The following is a 19,462-nucleotide window of genomic DNA, read 5'->3' as shown; positions in this document are numbered from 1 at the left end:
TGAAACGTAATAGTTAGACTGCAAGTTCTATAGACATTTGTCAAGGTTAAGGGTAAAGTTGTATTTTGATAAGCTATGCTACATCAGTTAAACAGTGATTAGGAACGAAATAATGTTCTGTTTCACGTAAACAGGATGAAGTATAAAGAAACTCAACCATTCTTCAGTAGATAAAGCCTCGAAAAGGCAAAAAAAATATACGTTTAAAAACTAAAAGTAATGAATACAAATAAAAGGAACATTTAAAAAAAATTGCAAAGTCTGAGTAAAGTCCTAGGTAGTCTTGGGATGAGGAGGATTGGCTTTCGCTGCAATCTTCGCAGGTGCCTTAGGCATTGTTAATTGGGTTGTACCATTGCCTTTGGGCAGTATCCTTGCCCTTGAGGTCCTCCTTGGCAGTGAAGGGAAGGGTGACCAGTACCAATTCTTGGCCCTGGGAGGCTCCCTTCTCCTTGGAGGGATCCTTGGGTGCATGAGGAAGCTTGGCTAGCTCTTTTACTGGCTCTTTATCCTTCTCCATTGCACCAGTTTGGTCGGCCTCTTTGGGAGGAAGGGTTGAAGTTGGGAGAGCATCAGCGTAGGCAACTTGGCTAGGCTCTGGATCTTGGGGAACAACCTCGGCGTGAGAGCTTGAGGGACCAGCTACTCTGAGGGTTAGGCGATAGAAGACATTTTCTACCTTCCTTAGTGGGGATGAAGCATTCACCCCAACCAGGTTTTGTGCTTCATTCCATACTTGGAGGCAGTAGCCTCTACAAACCCTAGTGACATGGGCCCTAAGGTTCTCCTCGATCTCCGCCACCCAACCTCTTACCATTCCTGCTCAGCCTTTTCAGCCTTCTCTTCTGTGACCTCCAACTTCTTCTTTAGGGTGCCTATTTGTTCCTTGGCTATGTAGAGTTGGTCCTCAGCCTCACGCAGCTTTTTGTGCTGGTCCTCTACCTGCTTCTCAACCCTAGCCAGAGTTGTCTCTGCACTCTTTTTGTCTCAGTTTGCCTTAGTCCATTTGGCATTAAGGTCTTTAATCTTTGTTCAGTGAGGGTGAATGCCTCCACAGCAGTTATACGCCACCCCTCCTCCTTCTTCATCTATTTGTGGGAACTGTCTACCAGCTCCTCGGCAATATGCGTTGCTTGGATCGCCTACCAAAGAAAGAAAGAAGTTCAGATAAAGTAACAACAATACTTAGTAAAAAAAAAATGGCAAAGAAGAAAATTTACCATTGCCAAATCCCTTTTTAGGGTCAGAAACACTTCATGTTTCCTCAACATCCTCAAGTCTGCCATATCTTGAGGTAGCAGTAATGGTTTCTCTAGGGCGTTGGCCATGTAGCCCATCTTCCCTTTCTAGAATTCCCTGATAGAAGAGTCTAGGGGAAATGGAGCCCCATCCAGCTCTAAAGAAGGGGGGTTCCAGATTGGCATCCTGGAGCAGGGATCAAGTCTTATTTCTACAAGTACCCCCTCGCTCGAGGATTTCTTCTGGGGACCTCTGGCCAATTTTGCCCCCTTCTAGGGCTCGAGTTCCTTGGCCTCCCCTTCCTTAACCACGTCTTTACCTTTCCAATCCCGTTTTCTTTTCTTGTTCGCTGCATTAGACTGGAAAGTGTGGGCGGGAAGGGGAGTAGAAGGTCTAGTCTAAATGGCCACCTCGGGCACCGATCCTCCTGCGTGGGTTCAAGGAGCTCTAACAAACTCGTCTTCTGCTTCCTCTGTAGCACCATTGCATTAGGAAAGTCAGAGGATTCTTGGATGTTGCTGACTTAAGCAGGGAGAAGTTGACTAAGGGCGGCCCTTGTAGATTCTTAGGAATGAAGCTAGTTGACTGAGCTGTTTCTTCAAGATTAGCGTGAGAAGATGTGGCCTCTTCCTCGGTAGTGTGTTGGGAAGGAAGTTCCACTAATTGAGTACCTTTGGGAGGGGGACCAGCAATGAGGAAATTGGGCACTGCAATGTTGATTCGGTGCAGCCGGGAATCCTTTGCTTTGATCACATACTTGGGGGCCTAGAAGCTATTAGAGATGGGTTGGTATCCGATGATGAGGAGAGCTGCTCGTAGTTGCCCACCCGTATGTATGAATATATCTGATTGGAGTATCCTCGTCAAGTCAGGTTTGTTGACGAGGTTGAGATTGGGGGTGTTAAAGTGTTTATCTGCAAAAGTTCCAACATCAAAATCACTGTTAGAGTAGAAAATCATTGAATGGAGACAAGTAAATTCGTGAATAGCAAAGAAGAAAATAGGAGCGTGTAAGTAACAAATGGGTAGTGTTATAGTAGTGAACCTAAACCTAAGTACCTCACTTGATTTCCCGTCTCACACCAAGCAATGCAGTTCATCATGCCATTCCATTGAGACAATTATGAAGTCTTTGTCCATACCCTTGTTAGTATCGAGGAGACATGACATGAGCCTGACTTCAGGGACCCTGGTTTTGAGGTAATATCCCTGGCCTTTAAGGTTATGACAGATATAGACCCAATTAACATCGTGATGGGTGAGGTTTACACCCATCTTTTCATTAAGGCCATCTACACTACCTAATATGCTAAACATATTAGGGGCACACAGGGTTGGGCAGAGTCTGTGGGCTAGTATAGAATCCCTAGTCATTCTACCCAGGGGGATCCTCATCCCTCTTTCTATGAAAGCAATCATAGGAATTGCCATCTCCCCTTCTGATCTCTTAGTATGTCATTCTCCTTGATGGCAATACCGGATTGAAATCCCAGCAGGTATGTAGTATTGGGCTTTAAAACTCTCTATACCCTCTAAGGTGTCTACTAATCTAGCGAATCTACCAATTTGAAAAGTATGTGAAGGCGTTAGGGTGATGAGGTGTAAATCAAAGAGGTCGAGGAAGAATAGGTCCTAAAATTAAGAAGAAATACTAAAGGTAACTTACGAAAATATGGAAGGGCTTCTTGGACTGATTCTTGAGAGTTGAAGATGCAAAAGGTGGAACAGCCAGAGTCTTCAAGCAATATATATATATATATATATATATATATATATATATATATATATATATATATGAATGGGAAAAAAAAGTGGGAGAGTTTCCGCCCAAATCCCCATAAAACTTATCCACCGTAGGATCTTCATCATATCGTAGAATGTGGGGAACAGGGCGCCATATGAAATAAATACTGGAGCGTTTTGGATGCCGAAGCGTCAGGAGCATGCCTCTTTGCAGTTGAAAAGACACCTGCACAGAAAGAAGTGACATAAGAGTGGGAAATGTGATTGCCCAAAGAAATCGAAATCCCCCTTTTTACTTGAAGAGTGTTGGGGGGCGTTTTTCGGTTGCTCGACCACATGTGGTCCTTTGGAGGGGTGACCTTGCTAAACCCGGGTTCGTTTGGGGAGTTGTGTCCTAGAACTCAACATTGGGTCACGTGGTCCAACGGCTACCGGTGTACTTTTAAGCCTACAAAATCATTAAAGTCAAAGTCTAAGAATCATGACAATGGTCGAATAAATATACAATATGCATTTGATATGATAGCTTTGATTAGTAATTGAAATAAAGTAGTATTTATTTAGAAGTAAAGTAATCATATACTCAATGATGTAAATTTAAAGATATGGAAGCAAAGTCACTTATCTTTGTTGAGGTACAAATTTTCGGGCCCTAATTTCTTTAGCCCACTCACAAAAATACCCACACGAGCCCAATAATTATTTTGAAGCTCATATAAATATTTCCCACATATTACTTAAATATTCTCCATGATTATTGGGCTCCCACAAATATTCCCTATATACAAGCCCCACAAATTACCTTGGACCCTCTCACAAATATCACCCATTATATTCGACATATTATCCAACTTAGGTTTTCACAAAAATGGCCATCACCTTGTTACCAACATTAGGCCACAAAATTATCCTTCCTCCACAAAAAGCCCAAAATCATTTAACTTATGGGCAAAACCCAAAAGGGCCCAACAAAACCCTTTACTAAGCCCATTGCTACACGGCACCTCTAAGCCCGTTGCTACACAGCACCTTTCTAAACCCGTTGCTACACGGAAACTCTAAGCCCATTGCTACACGGCACCTTACTAAGCCCGTTGCTACACAGCACCTCCAAGCCCGTGGCTACACGACACCTTACTAAGCCCGTTGCTACACGGCACCTTACTAAGCTCGTTGCTACACAGCACCTTATTAAGCCTGTTGCTTCACGGCACCTTACTAAGCCTGTTGCTACACAGCACCTCTAAGCCCGTTGCTACACGGCACCTCTAAACTCGTTGCTACATGGCACCTTACAAAGCCCGTTGCTACACGGCAATCTTACTAAGTCCGTTACTACACGGCAACATTTTTGCAAAAATCTCAAATTATTTTTACAAAGCCCAAATGCTAATTTGACAACTATTTTCTAAAGCCCAAATACTAATTTGGCAAACCATCTTCCAAAGTCCAAATACTAATTTGGCACTATATTAATTTGGCAACTATTTCTAAAAGCCCAATACCGTTTTGGCAACTATCTCTAAAAGCCCAATATTGTTTTGACACTATTTTATAAAGCCCAAATATTATTTTGGCACTATTTCATAAACCCCAGTAATATTTTGGCACTATTTCATAAAGCCCAATATTAATTTGGCAAACCATTTTTCAAAGCCCAAATATTATTTTGACACTATTTCATAAAACCCAATATTAATTTGGCAAACCATTTTTCAAAGCCCAAATATTGTTTTGGTACTATTTCATAAAGCCCAAATATTATTTGGCAATTATTTCCTAAAGCCCAAATATTATTTGACAACTATTTCATAAAGCCCAATATTATTTTGGCAACTATTTCAACTATTTCCTAAAGCCCAAATATTATTTGGCAACTATTTCATAAAACCCAATATTATTTTGGCAACTATTTCAACTATTTCCTAAAGCCCAAATATTATTTGGCAACTATTTCATAAAACCCAATATTATTTTGGCAACTGTTTCAATTATTTCCTAAAGCCCAAATATTATTTGGCAACTATTTTCAAAAGCCCAAATATTATTTGGCACCTATTTCATAAAACCCAATATTATTTTGGCAACTATTTTTAAAAGCCCAATGTCATCTTGGCAACTATTTCTAAAAGCCCAATATTATTTTTGACACATATTTACAAAACTTAAAAATTATCTTAACAATTATTTCATATATACCAAATCCCTTACTCATGGGAAATATTAGTATTCATCCTTCAAGGAATACTTCTCTTGCAAAGTTTATAAAAGCCCATGAATATCATCCATGAAAAAATTCCTTATTTTGTAGGAATAATCAGGCCCAAGGCAACTCAAACATAAGGCCCAGCTGGACCAACCCAGCCCAAACTCAGGTCCCAGCAGCTGAAGCTCATGTGAGCTAATCAACCAAAATCCAACACAAGTCAACAGCTGGAGCCCACTACTGTCAGGTTTCAGCTTGTCCCATCAGGTCAGAACAGGACACATGTCCATCAGGGGTTGAACCCTTTTCTCCATAAGCTGAAATTTCATCATTTATTATGTGACATGAAGTTGAAACAGACTTGACATAAGGCTGAAAAGACTTGACAGGGAGCTGAAGCACTTCAGCCAGCCATCTCCTCTTTCTCCTCCAACCCATTCGGTCAAGCATCAAAAGTAGCCATGACCAGGCCATTAAAGCTTCTGAAGCAAGCTGAAATCAACTCATTTTTCATGTTAAAAATATGTATTTTCTGGTTCATGGACCAAGCACATGAACCCCTTATGGGGAAACTTAGGGAAATGTGGCTTGGAGGGCACGAAGGGGATCCCAGCAGAGTTCCCAGCAAAGGCTCCAAGGTTGACACCTGGCTTGGGGTGATGCAACCTACCTTTGGGAGCTCTGAATTTAGTAAGCAACACAACCAAGGTCATTAGCTTAATGTATGCTCTAACCCTATCAACCAAGACCAATCAGCATATGCTAAGTCAGAATCCCAGCTGATATTACCCAAAAACAGCAAGAGTCTTCCAAAAGGTTAAGCTTACCATTCTTAGCTAACATTCTAAGAACGAATCCCTAAGGATTTTCTGAAGATTTGGGAAGATTTAGAAAAAGTTATTTGCCAATTGCCCCCTAAATCTCAACTATAAATAGAACTCTCTATTAATGCCTCGGGAAGGAACAAGAACATACCAAGAAACACACTCACAGAGAAAAACTCTCACAAAAACCCTTTTGCTTCAGCTTCTCAAAATCCCAGCAAAGTTTTAAGTCACAAAACTCTCATTCTCAAGCATGGAAACTGAGTTCCCCCACTCCTAGCTTAAAAACACTTCTCATACCTCTAGTTAAAAACATACAGCTCCTCCACAGCAGAAAGTTCTAGCAGCCCACTATACACCCTCACTCATTGCCCACACTACTCACAAATGGCTCTCTACTCATTATATATACTACACCCAAGAGCATGCTTTGGCACCATAATGATCTTGCTGTACTAGCTGGGATCTCTCTCTCTCCCTTTATCTCACACTAAACCTTCCTCATTGTTTGTTATTATGGAACCTATAATATTTACTTATTCATTTACTATTAATGGTTATGATATAACTGTTACAATAAAATTTTTCTCTCATATTGTCGTATTAGAAGATTCTTCTTCTGAGCTAACGAACGATGAGTCCTAAAATATGGATGTTTCCCTCAATCTGTGAAAAACTTTACTGCTGAGTTATTTTTCTGTAGAAATATTTTTACGGCTGGGTCACTCTTTTCTGCAAAAGTACTTTACAGCTGGGTCATTTTCTGCAGAAGCACTCTACCGCTGGGTTATTTTTTTGCAGAAATATTTTTACGGCTAGGTTACTATTTTTTGCAGAAGTACTTTACCGCTGGGCTATTTTCTGCAGAAGCACTTTATTGCTGGGCTATTTCACACAGTATGCTTTTCAACTACACTAACGTGTTTGCTGTAGGTATTGTTTATGGGCCATTCTTGTAAGTCTGAATCTAGGCGCAAGGCATAAAAATATGGTGAATTATTTAGATCTTCGTCGATAGCCTTTAGGTCGTGCATCGGGCCCATCGTCGAGTTTCGATTTAGGCCTCCGACCCAACATAAATCTCATTTGTCAAAAAGGGACCTTTTTCACCCTCGACAATCTTCATATGGTTTGTAACCTAACTGTGTAGTATCAGTGAGCTGATAAGATTCCAGCAAAATGCCAGCGGTAGAGGCTAGTTAAGCTTGCCCCTCTTATCATGCATTTAAATGAATTTAAGCCTTAGTTAATAGTTGTAATAGTAGTTGGAATAAAGTAATATGTATTTAAATGTGAAGTAATCATATACTCAATAATGTAAATTTAAAAACAGGGAAGCAAAGTCACTTATCTTCATATAGTTTGTAGCCCAGCTGTGTAGTATCAGCAAGCTGATAAGATTTCAGCAGAATGCCAGTGGTAGAGGCTAGTTAAGCTTGCCCCTCTTATCATGCATTTAAATGGGTTTAAGCCTTAATTAATAGTTGTAATAGTAGTTGGAATAAAGTAATATGTATTTAAATGTGAAGCAATCATGTACTTAATGATGTATATTTAAAGATATGGAAGCAAAATCACTTATCTTTGTATGGTATGTAGCCCAGCTATACAGCTTCTATGAGTTGATGATATCCCAGCAGAGTGACCCCAGCGGTAGAAAGGCAATTTGCCATGATAGTTTCAAGATTGAGGGGGAAAATGGGTGCAACTTGAGGGAGAGAGAGTATGCCCAGCTGTGTGTAGGGGCTGGTTAAGTTGCCTCTCTTATCATGCATTTAAATGAGTTTTCTCCTTGACAATGCTCTTTTAGTTGTTGTGAAGTTATGAATAGTGTTGCCTTCCATGAGAAGGACTTTTGTATGGAGTATTTGTGCCTTCTAAGAGAAGGGCTTTATGTAAGATGAATTTGTGCCTTCCATGAGAAGGACTTTTAGAATGAGAGATAGAGAAGAGTATTGATATGTGTTTATGAGCAACAAAACAGTAGAACTTCAAAGTGAGAGAGTATGAGAGTGGAGTTTAGAAGAGTGTAGTGTTTTATATGTAATGGTGTAGTAAATGTGTATGAAATTATGTAAGAGAAGTGAGGAAAGAGATGTTTAGAGATATGCGTGTTTTGTGGAATGTAGCATTGGTAATGTGTATGGTATATGGAAGTATGAGAGATATGATAGTTAAGGCTAGTAAAAATATGAGATTATAACCCTTGGAGAAGTTGTAGAGATTGTTTTCCAAGAGAAAAGATATTGTAAGAGAAGAGTATGGAGATGTGTTTAGGTATTTGGAGATATGAGCAATAAGATAGGTGTATTTTCTGAATATGGAAAGTGAGATAATGAGTATAAGAGGAGTAATAGTGTTGTAGTGTGTTTAGCAATGTTGTTAGGATTTACTGCTGGGCTTTTTTGCTAGGAGGATGGATGAAGGCTTATAAAGGGCATGATGAGCTAAGGGCTAAAGAGTTTAGTTCCTGATTTGGAAACTAAAATCTCATAATTTCATTGAGAGCTTAAGGAGAGAGCTTGGAGAGGTTTGTGAAAGAGTTGTTCTCCTCCCCTTTTTTTTTGCCCCCCCTTGAGGTGTTGATGAGGGGTCCTATTTAGCTGAGTTTAAAAGGGTATTTTAGCAAAGAATCTCAGCCAAAATCTGTCCCAAATATCAATGAATTTTTAGAAAGTCTATCTTAAGATTTAGGCAAAAAATGTATGTTTAGCTTTAAGATTTTTTTGCTGTTTTGGGTAAGAGTTGCTGGGGAAAGAGCAGCATAAAAGGAAGGTATTTTGGCAAGAAAAATATGGTTACTTTAGCTGGTTTTGGTTTTAGCCAAATGTGAAAAAAAAAAATAGTAATACTTAGGTTGATGGGTCAGCTGTCACAATTGTTCTGAAAAGGCTGTTCCAGTTGTCAAGAAAAGCTGTGACAACTATCATGAGATAGTTGTCACAACTGTCATAAGACAACTGTTATTTTGGGCAGAAGCAAATGAGGTCAGCTGGGTGGTTTCAAACTATTGGAGAGGATATTCAACATTTACTTTATGGATTTAGTTGAAAATGGTAAGATCTCTTTCAAGGGAATCTTGCTATTTTGGGTATAACAGCTGGCAGCTGGGATTTCAGTATTAAATGGCTGATGATATCACTTCCAGCCAGGTGTCAAGTATTGAATACACTACTGGGGTTCTGCTAGAAATGTTTCCCCTTTTGGGTGTTTGTGTTTTTGGTGCAAGGTTCCGTTACAATAAATTTCTAGCAAGTAATAGAAGGATTGGTTGAAAGTTAATGAAGTTTTAGAGATTTAGTCAAGGCCTCATTATGTTGTGACATAATCTTGGTGAGCAAGAAAAGTATTTAAAACTCTGCTCTGGCAGCTGTCAGAGAAATATATGGTCTGATTGTGGCAAATAGCAGCTGGGTATGAGAGATATCATGAATATTTTGCATATAGTTAGAGATTAAAAATAGCCAATCAGATTAGGCCATGTATTTGAGTTGGATTTTAGTTGAAAGTAGTAATGAGATTTATGTAGAATAAAATAATGAAATTTCCAAATTTGTATAGCGACAGCTGGGGATTGAATGAACAGTTATGTTCCCAGCAGTTAGATGGCTGGGGATATTGAGTATTTATCACATGATGAATATTAAGTTTTAGGAAAAGAGCAATGAGAAATTTTATCATCTAAAATGTTATGTGATAAGAGATGCTTACCATATGTTATCCGCTACACATAGACTCGTCAGAGTTTAGGGAGTTGGAGAAGACATGACAAGCAATATGTTTCTTTTATCAACTTTAAACCGCTGGAGCTTTACTGAACATATCTCTTGGCCCTCCAAACCACGACTCCCAAAGTTTCCCCAAAGAGACTTATGAGCTTGGATCATAAGTCGAAGATGAGATAACGTACCTCAGGTTTTGTTGTCATTTTGTGTAAATATGGGCTCTTGTTGAAGAAGCCGCTTGCCATGAGTGTAAGAGAGGTAATATGGACCGTGAGTTTTTATTCATTGCTTAAACTCGATCCATATGTTGATGCTGATGATATCATGAGTTATGATCCCAGTTGATGAAAAGGAAATGTGGATCATGAATTTGCCTCTTGAAGTAAGGATCTCTGTGGGCTATGTGAGCCCAATCCATGTAGTTGAATGAGATATGAGCTTATTTTGGGTTTTAAAGAAATTTACCCAAAAAATTAATAATATGTTGATGTGGTATGGGTTGCCAATGAAGTAATGCCATGTGGGCCAAAAAAAGAGTCCTCAACAAAGAGCAAAAGAGTGGAATTTTGAGGGACTATTGTAGGGATGGAGGGTCAAGATAGGGATAAGACAAAGGAGAGTTGAGAAATATCTAGGAAGAAAGCTACTACCATTGCATTGAATGTTCTGCAGCTAACTCCCTAGCCACATTAATGTGGAGGTGATACCTGAATAGTAACATTCAGTCTTACAGCTACCCATAAAGACTTTAGAAAGATGTTGATAGGACAAGTATCATAACTAACAATTTGATCTACACGTGAAGGGTTAAGATGAAGGAAGGAAGAGGAATATAAAGGAGAAAAACCCCATTACAAAGAGATCATCAGAAATCTAAGGAAAAATCACTGTAGACTCAAAAACTGTAATTTTGCATAAATTTAAGAGAAATATATAAGAACAAACTATCCTCAGACTTAGTCGAGGAGAACTTTTATTGCTCAAAATTGTTGTTTTATTCTTTCTAATAATAACTAACCTATTGTGACTACTATCCACTCAACTCATTGAAAATTTATCTTCAAGCTTACTCTCTAACAAATTTATTATTTTGGGCTCTCTGGGCCATTGACCTTTCAGTTGGGCTTTAGGAGTAAATCGTGCCCTAACAACTGCCTAACCAAAACATTTTTTTAATGATAAAATAGGTAAAATTATAATTTATGGAGATTGGTTACTGCAATTTTGCGTATAAACTTGTAATGGTTACATTTGGCTCTGAAAGTTTGAAACAAAACGAAATAATTAAACTTTTTGACTAAATTGAGTCTTGCAAAGCTTTTTTAATTGTTATATTTTAATTTGTTGTAGCTTGGATTAAAATGAAATATTTAGGATTATTTCACACGCGATGACAACATTAAGGGGAGTAAAATATGATAATTGAAAGTTAACGTACTAAATTATAAATGAAGATAAGAGTCATAAGACTAACAAAGCACAAAGAGATATATAATAATTTATAATATCCTATGGAAAAAAGATAAAACCAAATTCTCTCACTTATGATGAGAATGAACATCAGGTCTTTATTCCAAAAAACACATGGCAGTACATTTTTAGTTCTTTCTGAACCCCCACTCATTTGCTTTATCTCTGTTCCAGAATTGGTGCATGCATTTGTGTCGATCACGTCTAATCTTGTCGATCATTACTAATCTTCCTTACGATTGTGGCTTTGGCTTTATCCCCACAATCCACAACACACTTTCTTTTAGAACTTCCGGAATCGCCCACGTTGAAAAGAAGCCAGGAAAAAAAAAGAAAAAGAAAATTTGGATCACACATCCTTTTATGTCACGATTTTGAGGTTAGATTGTGAGCTTTGAATAAAAAGTGGAGGGTTAGGTGGAAGTAAAAAATAGTTGATCATAATTTATTATATAAAATAGTTACGGTAAAAGTTGTAGTTTTAGGCTGCGTTTGTTTTGGTGTAAATTAATTTTCGGGTGTAAAATAATTTCAAGTGAAAATATTTTCAGGAAGGAAAAATATTTTCGAGTGTTTGGTTGCATTTTAAAAATTATATTAGAAAATAATTTCAAGTGTTTGGTAACATTATGAAAATGCAAATTTTTTACTAATTTTTCACATTTTCTCAATCATTTTCCCAGCTTTCAAACAAAGCAAGACATCAACTGTTAAACAAACAAAAAAAAAAAACACCATTCCCACATAAATCATTCGGTCAAGACTGAGAGAGGGAGGAGGAAGAGATCTCACAGCGCAATCTCACATCGCAAATCCGGTCCGATCTCATGGCAGTCGGTGTGATTTCACGGCGCGAGTTCTATGGCGCCTCGATCTCGTTCACGCGAGCTCGATGGCGCAATCTCGCGGGTGCACAGTCGACAGAGCGATCTCGCGCTGTGATCTCGTTCGCGCGAGCTCGACGGCTCGATCTCACGTCGCGATCTTGTTTGCGCGAGCTCGACAACGCGAACTCGTGCCTCGATCTCGTTCGCGCAAGTTCGGCGGCCCGATCTCGCGAGTGCCAGCTCAACGGCGCGATCTCACGGGCGCCAGCTCAACAACGCAATCTCGCAGGCGCTAGCTCGCCGGTGCGATCTCCCTGGTGTGACTGCCGTTGCTCTCTCTCTCTCTCTCTCTCCTTTTCTATTTTCGGTATGGAAATTTGTATTTGAAGGTAAAATAGAAACGGAAATTGATTTACAGCTGGGGAGGGTTATTTTCCGATCAACGTGGAAATGATTTTCAGTTTGACCAAATTTTCCGTTGAACCAAACGTACGCAAATGCGAAAAATATTTTCTGGAATTGATTTACCGTCCAACCAAACACAGCCTTAGAATTATTTGAAAAGAAATTCAGTAGTTTAATAGTTGAGTTCTTCTCACTCATCAAATTTGTGAGTTTGAAAATTATGTGTTTGAGTAATGATAAATATCGAGCTGCATTACATAACCTTTTTTACAAATTTTTATATTTCTCTTATGATATTAAAACTTTTTAAAAATAGTTTATTAACAAGAGAGCATTAGTTAAATCAACTATTTTCTAACTTAAAAGTGTGTCTTTAAGGCAATTTTATTTTTCTGAGATATAATTTTATAATAGCCTAATTTTAGTGGATGTGTGTGAAACTCATTTCTAAAGACTTGAATCGAGTCCTTACTTCTACATTCTATAAGCACTTGTATCTATGGAGTGATTACTAGACCAAGGGTGCAGATAAGCATATAATTATTAATAAACCATTTAAAAAAAAAATTTAATACTATTTTTATAAAAATATTTTAAAAAATTCATAATTTTTTTTTCTTATAAAAAGTTTCTACAAATATATCTTAAGCTAATCTCAAAAAATATAGAATAATTCTTTGGTGCACCTTAAGTACAAAAAATGATATTTTTTCTTTTCACATTTATATTAAGGTCCACTTATTAAATTTATAGGGTTATAAATATGAAAAGATAGTACACCATTTACCTTGTGTAAGAATTTTCCAAAAATATAACCCCGTCGGGAGGGGACCCACCAACAAAAAAACGGGCCCACCCAAATTTCTTTCTTTAAATGTCCTTACATCTCGTCTACACTCTTGAATCACCGTACCATATAAAAATCCCCCTCTGACAAAAATAACATCCCCACACTCCTCACGCGGCCACACCATACCGCGTGTGAAAAGAATACCACGCGCTCACCCACCCAAAAAAGGAAAAAAAAAAAAAAACACCATCGTCAAACCCTATCTCTCTGTCTCTCACATTTCTCTGTCTCACGCTAGCTCCAAAATCACTCTCTCTCTCCTTAAAAATTCTCAAACCCTAACCCTAGAATTTCTCTCATGACTATCGAACCCTTCGAGAGTCTCACTCGTCGTTCTTCCATGGTTTCTTCGGTCTCATCCAAACCCTAGAAATCCACGCTTTCTTTCTCTTTCTCTCTCTTCCAAATTTTTTTTTTCGAATTTTTTTTCACCGAAAAAAAAAATTTAAAAGGCGGTGCTATGGAGGGCTCTGTGGAGGACATCGGAGCCCCGGAGTCATGGGAGATCGCCGATTTGGACGAGTCCATGAGCCGCCTCTTGCTCAAGAAAGACTCCTCCAAGCCGCCGCCGCCTCAAGAGCTTCGCGATGGCTCAGCTTCAGCTTCAGCTTCTTGCAATTCCTCTTCTTCTTCGTCGTCGTCGAATTCGTCGGCTTCCAATTCGGCCGCCGGTGATGGTTGCGGCGGCGAGAAGGTTTCTGAGGATCTCGTCAATCAGGTTGATCAGTTCCTTCGCGAAGCTATACAGAATCCCCGCGAGCGCTTATCAAGTAAGCAATTTTTTTGTGTTTTCATGCGTATTTGTACGCGTATGTGTACGTACATGTAAATGTAGAGTTGTTTCCGTATTTGTATTTGTAGACTTTTTGTTTGGCAATTTTGGATATGATATGGTGATAATTCTATTGCTGGTGTAAAATTAATATCTTTTTTGTGTAACTTGGCCTTTTACACAACAATTTTCACAACAGTTGAATTGGCAAGCTTTTTACTGGTGCTCTTGGCGCTACTTTTTTACCTACCAATAATAACTTGTCACCTTGTAAGTTGTGATGTCTAGGTGTGTTGTTATGGTATCTTGTGTTGTGCTGTTTCAGGGATTATCTTAAGAATTTTGTGCTAATATGATATGTTTCGTAAAAAAAGTGAGGTAAGGTGTTGTTTGTGGAAACCGTGTATTTTAGGTATGTTGTTTGTGTGGTATAATAGAGTCTGTCTGGTTGGTTGATGCTGCTAGTAGTTGTGGTTTTGGTTTTTTGGTCTTCTAATGGTGTGTTTATCTAAAATCGGTACAAGATAGTACTACCACTTGGGATTTTTTGGTTCTACAGCCTTCAAAAGTATGTCAAAGTTATGCGTGAATGTGTTTGTGTGTGGCATCATTTTATAAGTTCCGAGGACCGCCTTAGCAGTTGTTCCGGAGGACCTAATAATTTCTCATGAGAGAGAGAGAGAGAGAGAGAGAGAGAGAAGGGGTTTGAAGATTAAAGAAGATAATGAAGCTAATTAAGGCTTTTGATATTCTTGTAAAATGGTTTGTGTAGAAAAAGGTCTGACAACCTTTTAGAAATAATGAACAAGTAAGGTTGGGTGAAAAACTGTTATGGGAAAGGATGAGAAAATAAGGAACTTCAGCTAGCTATTTTGGAAGGATGAGGAAATCGAAGAATAGTGGATTTAGAGAAGTTGTATGCTTTATTCATGTCTTATATCTTTTCTGCTCTTTTCACTGTCTATATGTTTGGTACCATGATTTCAATGTTGGCAACTTAAGTTTTGCATTCATGCATGTCAATATGATCATCATTATGATTGGTGTGTTTTATCATCATCATAGATTTATAGTCATTGCCAAGTTCTTCAAAATTATTGTTGTGATGTCGTTTTGAACATGATGTGTATCAATGTTTTGATCCTTTAGTATTCAAGGATGCTATTCAATGCTCATAATGAGATGCACTGATTTCTATTGCCATCCATCGTGACACTGATGACTCTTAATTTATTTTGTTCAGTTTTACGGATGGAACAAGATGTTGAGAGGTTTATTCGTGATCCTACTCAACAACAACTAGAGTTCCAACAACTGCCTACATCCTATTTACGGCTGGCTGCACACCGTGTCGCACAGCACTACTCGTTGCAGTCAATGGTTTTATTGGACAATAGTTTGCCTGATGGTACTGGTTCCAGGATTATTGTTCGCAAAACTTCTGATTGTCGGCTTCCTTTGATTCGCCTTGCAGACATTCCTGTAAATTTACCATCAGAAGATGGTGGGGTCGTTAAGGTTGCAATCAAACAGAGGCCACAAAAACGGTCACCGATTTCTGGCAATGCAAATTCAAATTCTTTAAAGTCAGGCGGTGCCAAAAGTGTAGAGGAAAGAAAAGAGGAGTATAACAGGGCTCGTGCAAGGATATTTAACTCTAGTATTAATAGTAGTGGACCTAGTGGCGCTGTGGGTGGAAAACCAGAAAATGAACCAAGAGTGCAGGATGGTCCCCAGCATGGCTCTTTGGCAATTCCTAAGATAGAAGAGAAACCTGTTTCAGTAATTGCTGATGTGAACTCTGGTAGAGTTCTGATTGATTCTTCAACAAGTAGCAGTAGATCAGCTAGAAGTAGGACAGAGAAGGAGCCAATTGGTAGGAGCAAACCAAATAATAATAATATTAATAATAATAATAGAGTGGCTATTTTCAGAGACCGTGAGATTGATCGCAAGGATCCTGATTACGACAGGAGCTATGACAGGTATGCCCATTCCCATTCAACTTTACTATTGTCCCTGTTGAGCCAATCAGAAGAGGGCTTTGGTTGTCTTGGCTGGTTCCTGTGAAGTTATTTGTAGAATAGTTGATTACTTATTCTATATTTCTTTAGGAAGGAACAGATCATATAGATTAGTTGCCATATTGATATGGCAATTAGGTACAGCAATGAAGCCTCCTTTTTCATTCCTTGGTATGATATTGTTCCTTTGGTGATGATTGTCTTTTTGACTAATTTTTGCCTGCATGGTCCAAACATCTATATACGTGCTATTCAACCTTTTCCTGTCCCCTTAACTTATCTTCAATATCCATATCGATACTGCATGTTCCAAAAAATTGACCACCTCTTTGTCCTTCCATTATTTTGCTGGTTATGTGGCTGCATAAATGTTAGTTTGTTCATCAAACAAGCTCTTCCTAAAGAAGTGCAATTTTTTGAATAATTACTCTTCACTCTTGGAAATTTGCCTTTTTATGGCCCTCTCTCTCTCTCTCTCTCTCTCTCTCTCATCCATTGAAGTTTATATTCTTTTCTATGCCAGTTGCAATTAATCAGATTATTCTTCAATAGTATTTATATTCTTGAATAGTACTTATATAAAAAAATATTATTTATTATAGTCTTGTGCTGTTAATAACAAGATTGACTGCTGGCTGGAAGTGAGATGGTTGTAACTCATAACCCAAATTGTCTGCCAATTATATTCCATCCTTTTTCTGTTCATCAAAATATTGCCTACTGGCTGGAGGTGATATGATTTTAATCCAAATTGTCAAGCTGCCTGGTTTTTGCTTCGTCATATGTATAATCTTTGTTGGGGGCTATTGTATTATCAACATCATATGTTGAAAATAAAATGAAAATACAGACCTGAATTATTTGGCTGTTCTAGATTCTCAAATTGTATATCTTATTCTGATGTACATGATTCTTGTGCATATTTGAGACCCTGATTAGCTGCTAATGAGCTTTGGCTCAAATAGTACTTCCTTCTCCCATAAGAATGAGTTCATAATCCATTGAGTGTGTAATTACAAATAAAAAAAAATTGAGACGTTGATCAGCTGAAAATATAGTCTGTTTTAGTATTGTCAATACCCCAAAAGTTTTCAAAATTTTTGTTTCCAGGTATATGCAAAGGTTTGATCCTGGGTTTGGGTTCAATGGAGGACCGTATACCATGCAGCCTATGTACAGCCCTGCGTTGAACTACAACACTGAATTTCCACAACTTGGAGCTACTCATAGGCCTCAGATTTCTACTGAGCACCAGCCTCGGGCACTCCCTCAACATCTACCTGCTCCATGGGCTGGACCATCAACCCCTACGGGTCCCATTGGGTATGGCCATCCAGAGGCCATGATGACTCCTTTCAATCCTAACCATGTTGGTGCCCGTTCCACGTCTGCCATATACCTGCATTCTTCTCAGTACCCTTGTCAGCGCCCTGGAATGCCTTTCATCCACCCTCATGAACAAGTTCACCAACCTTTTTCACAGGTATGACGACTCACAGGGGTTCACTTTTTCTACTTTTGGTAGAATAGACATCGAATTATCCTCAAACTGGAAGAAGCACCTAATTTCTTTTGTTTACATCAGACCCTCTCTAATAACACAAATTTGTAGATTTTGATATACCAGTGTTTGGGAATAAGCTTATGCTTTAGATGCTGGTAGGGTTCTTTGTATTGGTTATAATAATAATAATAATTAAAAAAAAACACCTGAGGAAGTTGGGGACAACCTCAAAGTAAAAATTCTATGGGAAAATATTTTAGAAATGCAAGCCTAGCCTGTTTAAGTAGAGCAGAATTTACTGTATTGCTTCCATTAAAGTGTTGGTTGCCTTCGTAATGGATATATATGGATCGTTGTTCCTCATTGTTTGATGTGGTGCATTTGGAAGGAAAGAAATAGTAGGTGCTTTGAAGACAGTGAGCATTCTATGCCTGATCTCAAGCTATTATTTTTTAGAACCTTATTGGACTGGTTATCAATGGTGGAGAAAACAACCCTTTTTTCAATTTTGGATTTACTTGATTTATGTAATTTTGTATTTAATCTGTACACCCTATATACTCCTTGGGTACTTGGGTGTCTCTTTTTTTATATCAATAAGTCTTTATTACTTATTAAAAAAAAAAAAATTTGTAGTGTTTGCCACATGGTTCAAAGTTGATATTTTGGTTAATTTTTCTATCTCTTTGCATCTCTCAATAGAAGCATAACCACTAAAAATTGATTTTACATTAATGTATATTCAAATAAAAAGAGACATGAATTTCAAAAGGAAATGTTTCTCGATGATAGACTATATTTCTTATAAGGTGAATTTTCTTGTCTGATATATTTCCTACATATTTTGGCTGTTTTGCCTAGTTCCCTTTCTCGTTTTGGAATTTAAATGACTCTATTTACTGTTTTAATACTTGTGCAGTCTCATCAACAGCAACCTGATGCAAGTTTTGGATTAGCCCGGCCCCGATGAGGGGCAAGGGCCATGCCTGCACGCTGCCAGCTGGAACTCGATCTTGATATGATGAGGAGCAGCTATAGTTGCATATATTATCTCATCTGGCAGGAGTGCAGGCATAGAGGACCCAGTTGGACTGGAGTGGAGGTATCAATTTTATGGACACCGACCTTTTTTCCATTCCACCACCTGGGTTTTGATGGAAGCTTTTTCATCTTTGATGAATGATGAAGAAGCTCACTGGGTTATGGCAATTCCTACTTATTTAGTTCTCTAAGAACCATGTTTTGCCACTGATGAAGAATGAGAAAATTTAACAGAGCTGGGAATGTAATTAATCAGCTTGGATGAAGGTCAGTTTTTCAGAATCAATAAAGCTCTAGTTTTAGCTGATGCAGATTTCTTTTCCCTTTATCACATATTCTATTTATCGAATAAATAATAATTGCATACATGTTTTGCTCAACACTAATGCATGTGTTTTCTTCTTGGCTACAGCACCAAAAAAAGTCCAAAGCACCATGCTATAAGGAAATTAGCAGGTATTTGTATTTGGCTTTGCAGAAGCTTTGGTGCACATCTGGCTTTTGATTTGTGGAAGCTCTGATCATCACTTGCTATGCTTTATTACTGGAACACTAGCAGCAGAAATAATAAAGCAAACCGCATTCTGTACCATATTAGGCTTTTGGATCTGTAATTGTATCTTTAGGTTATGAAATTGATTGAATATATATCACTTGTATTGGCTCTTGAATCTGAAATTATTTGGTAGTTGTGATTATCTAAATTTTATTTATGTTCTGGGCATGTCTCCATAGCAACGATGGGCACATATTGAAGTTGCCTACAGTGGCATTGTTTCCCTTAAGCTTGTTACTTTGTCTTTATAATTAGTTCCTCGCGCTGTTCCTGCAC

The 19,462-nt window shown here is 38.3% G+C and overlaps 1 protein-coding gene across 1 annotated transcript; it reads left to right on the top strand.

The window, feature by feature from the left end:
* Positions 1-13,345: 13,345 nt before the first annotated feature.
* Positions 13,346-19,348, top strand: LOC142615129 (uncharacterized). Its single transcript, XM_075787828.1, has 5 exons — positions 13,346-14,059; positions 15,305-16,046; positions 17,196-17,568; positions 18,509-18,897; positions 19,043-19,348. The coding sequence occupies exons 1-4, from the start codon at positions 13,750-13,752 to the stop codon at positions 18,557-18,559; spliced, it is 1,476 nt and encodes a 491-aa protein (XP_075643943.1). The 5' UTR covers positions 13,346-13,749; the 3' UTR covers positions 18,560-18,897; positions 19,043-19,348.
* Positions 19,349-19,462: the final 114 nt, after the last annotated feature.

Source organism: Castanea sativa, chromosome 11, assembly GCF_040712315.1.
Source record: "Castanea sativa cultivar Marrone di Chiusa Pesio chromosome 11, ASM4071231v1".
Lineage (NCBI taxonomy): Eukaryota > Viridiplantae > Streptophyta > Magnoliopsida > Fagales > Fagaceae > Castanea > Castanea sativa.
This window is presented reverse-complemented; position numbering and strand designations above follow the sequence as displayed.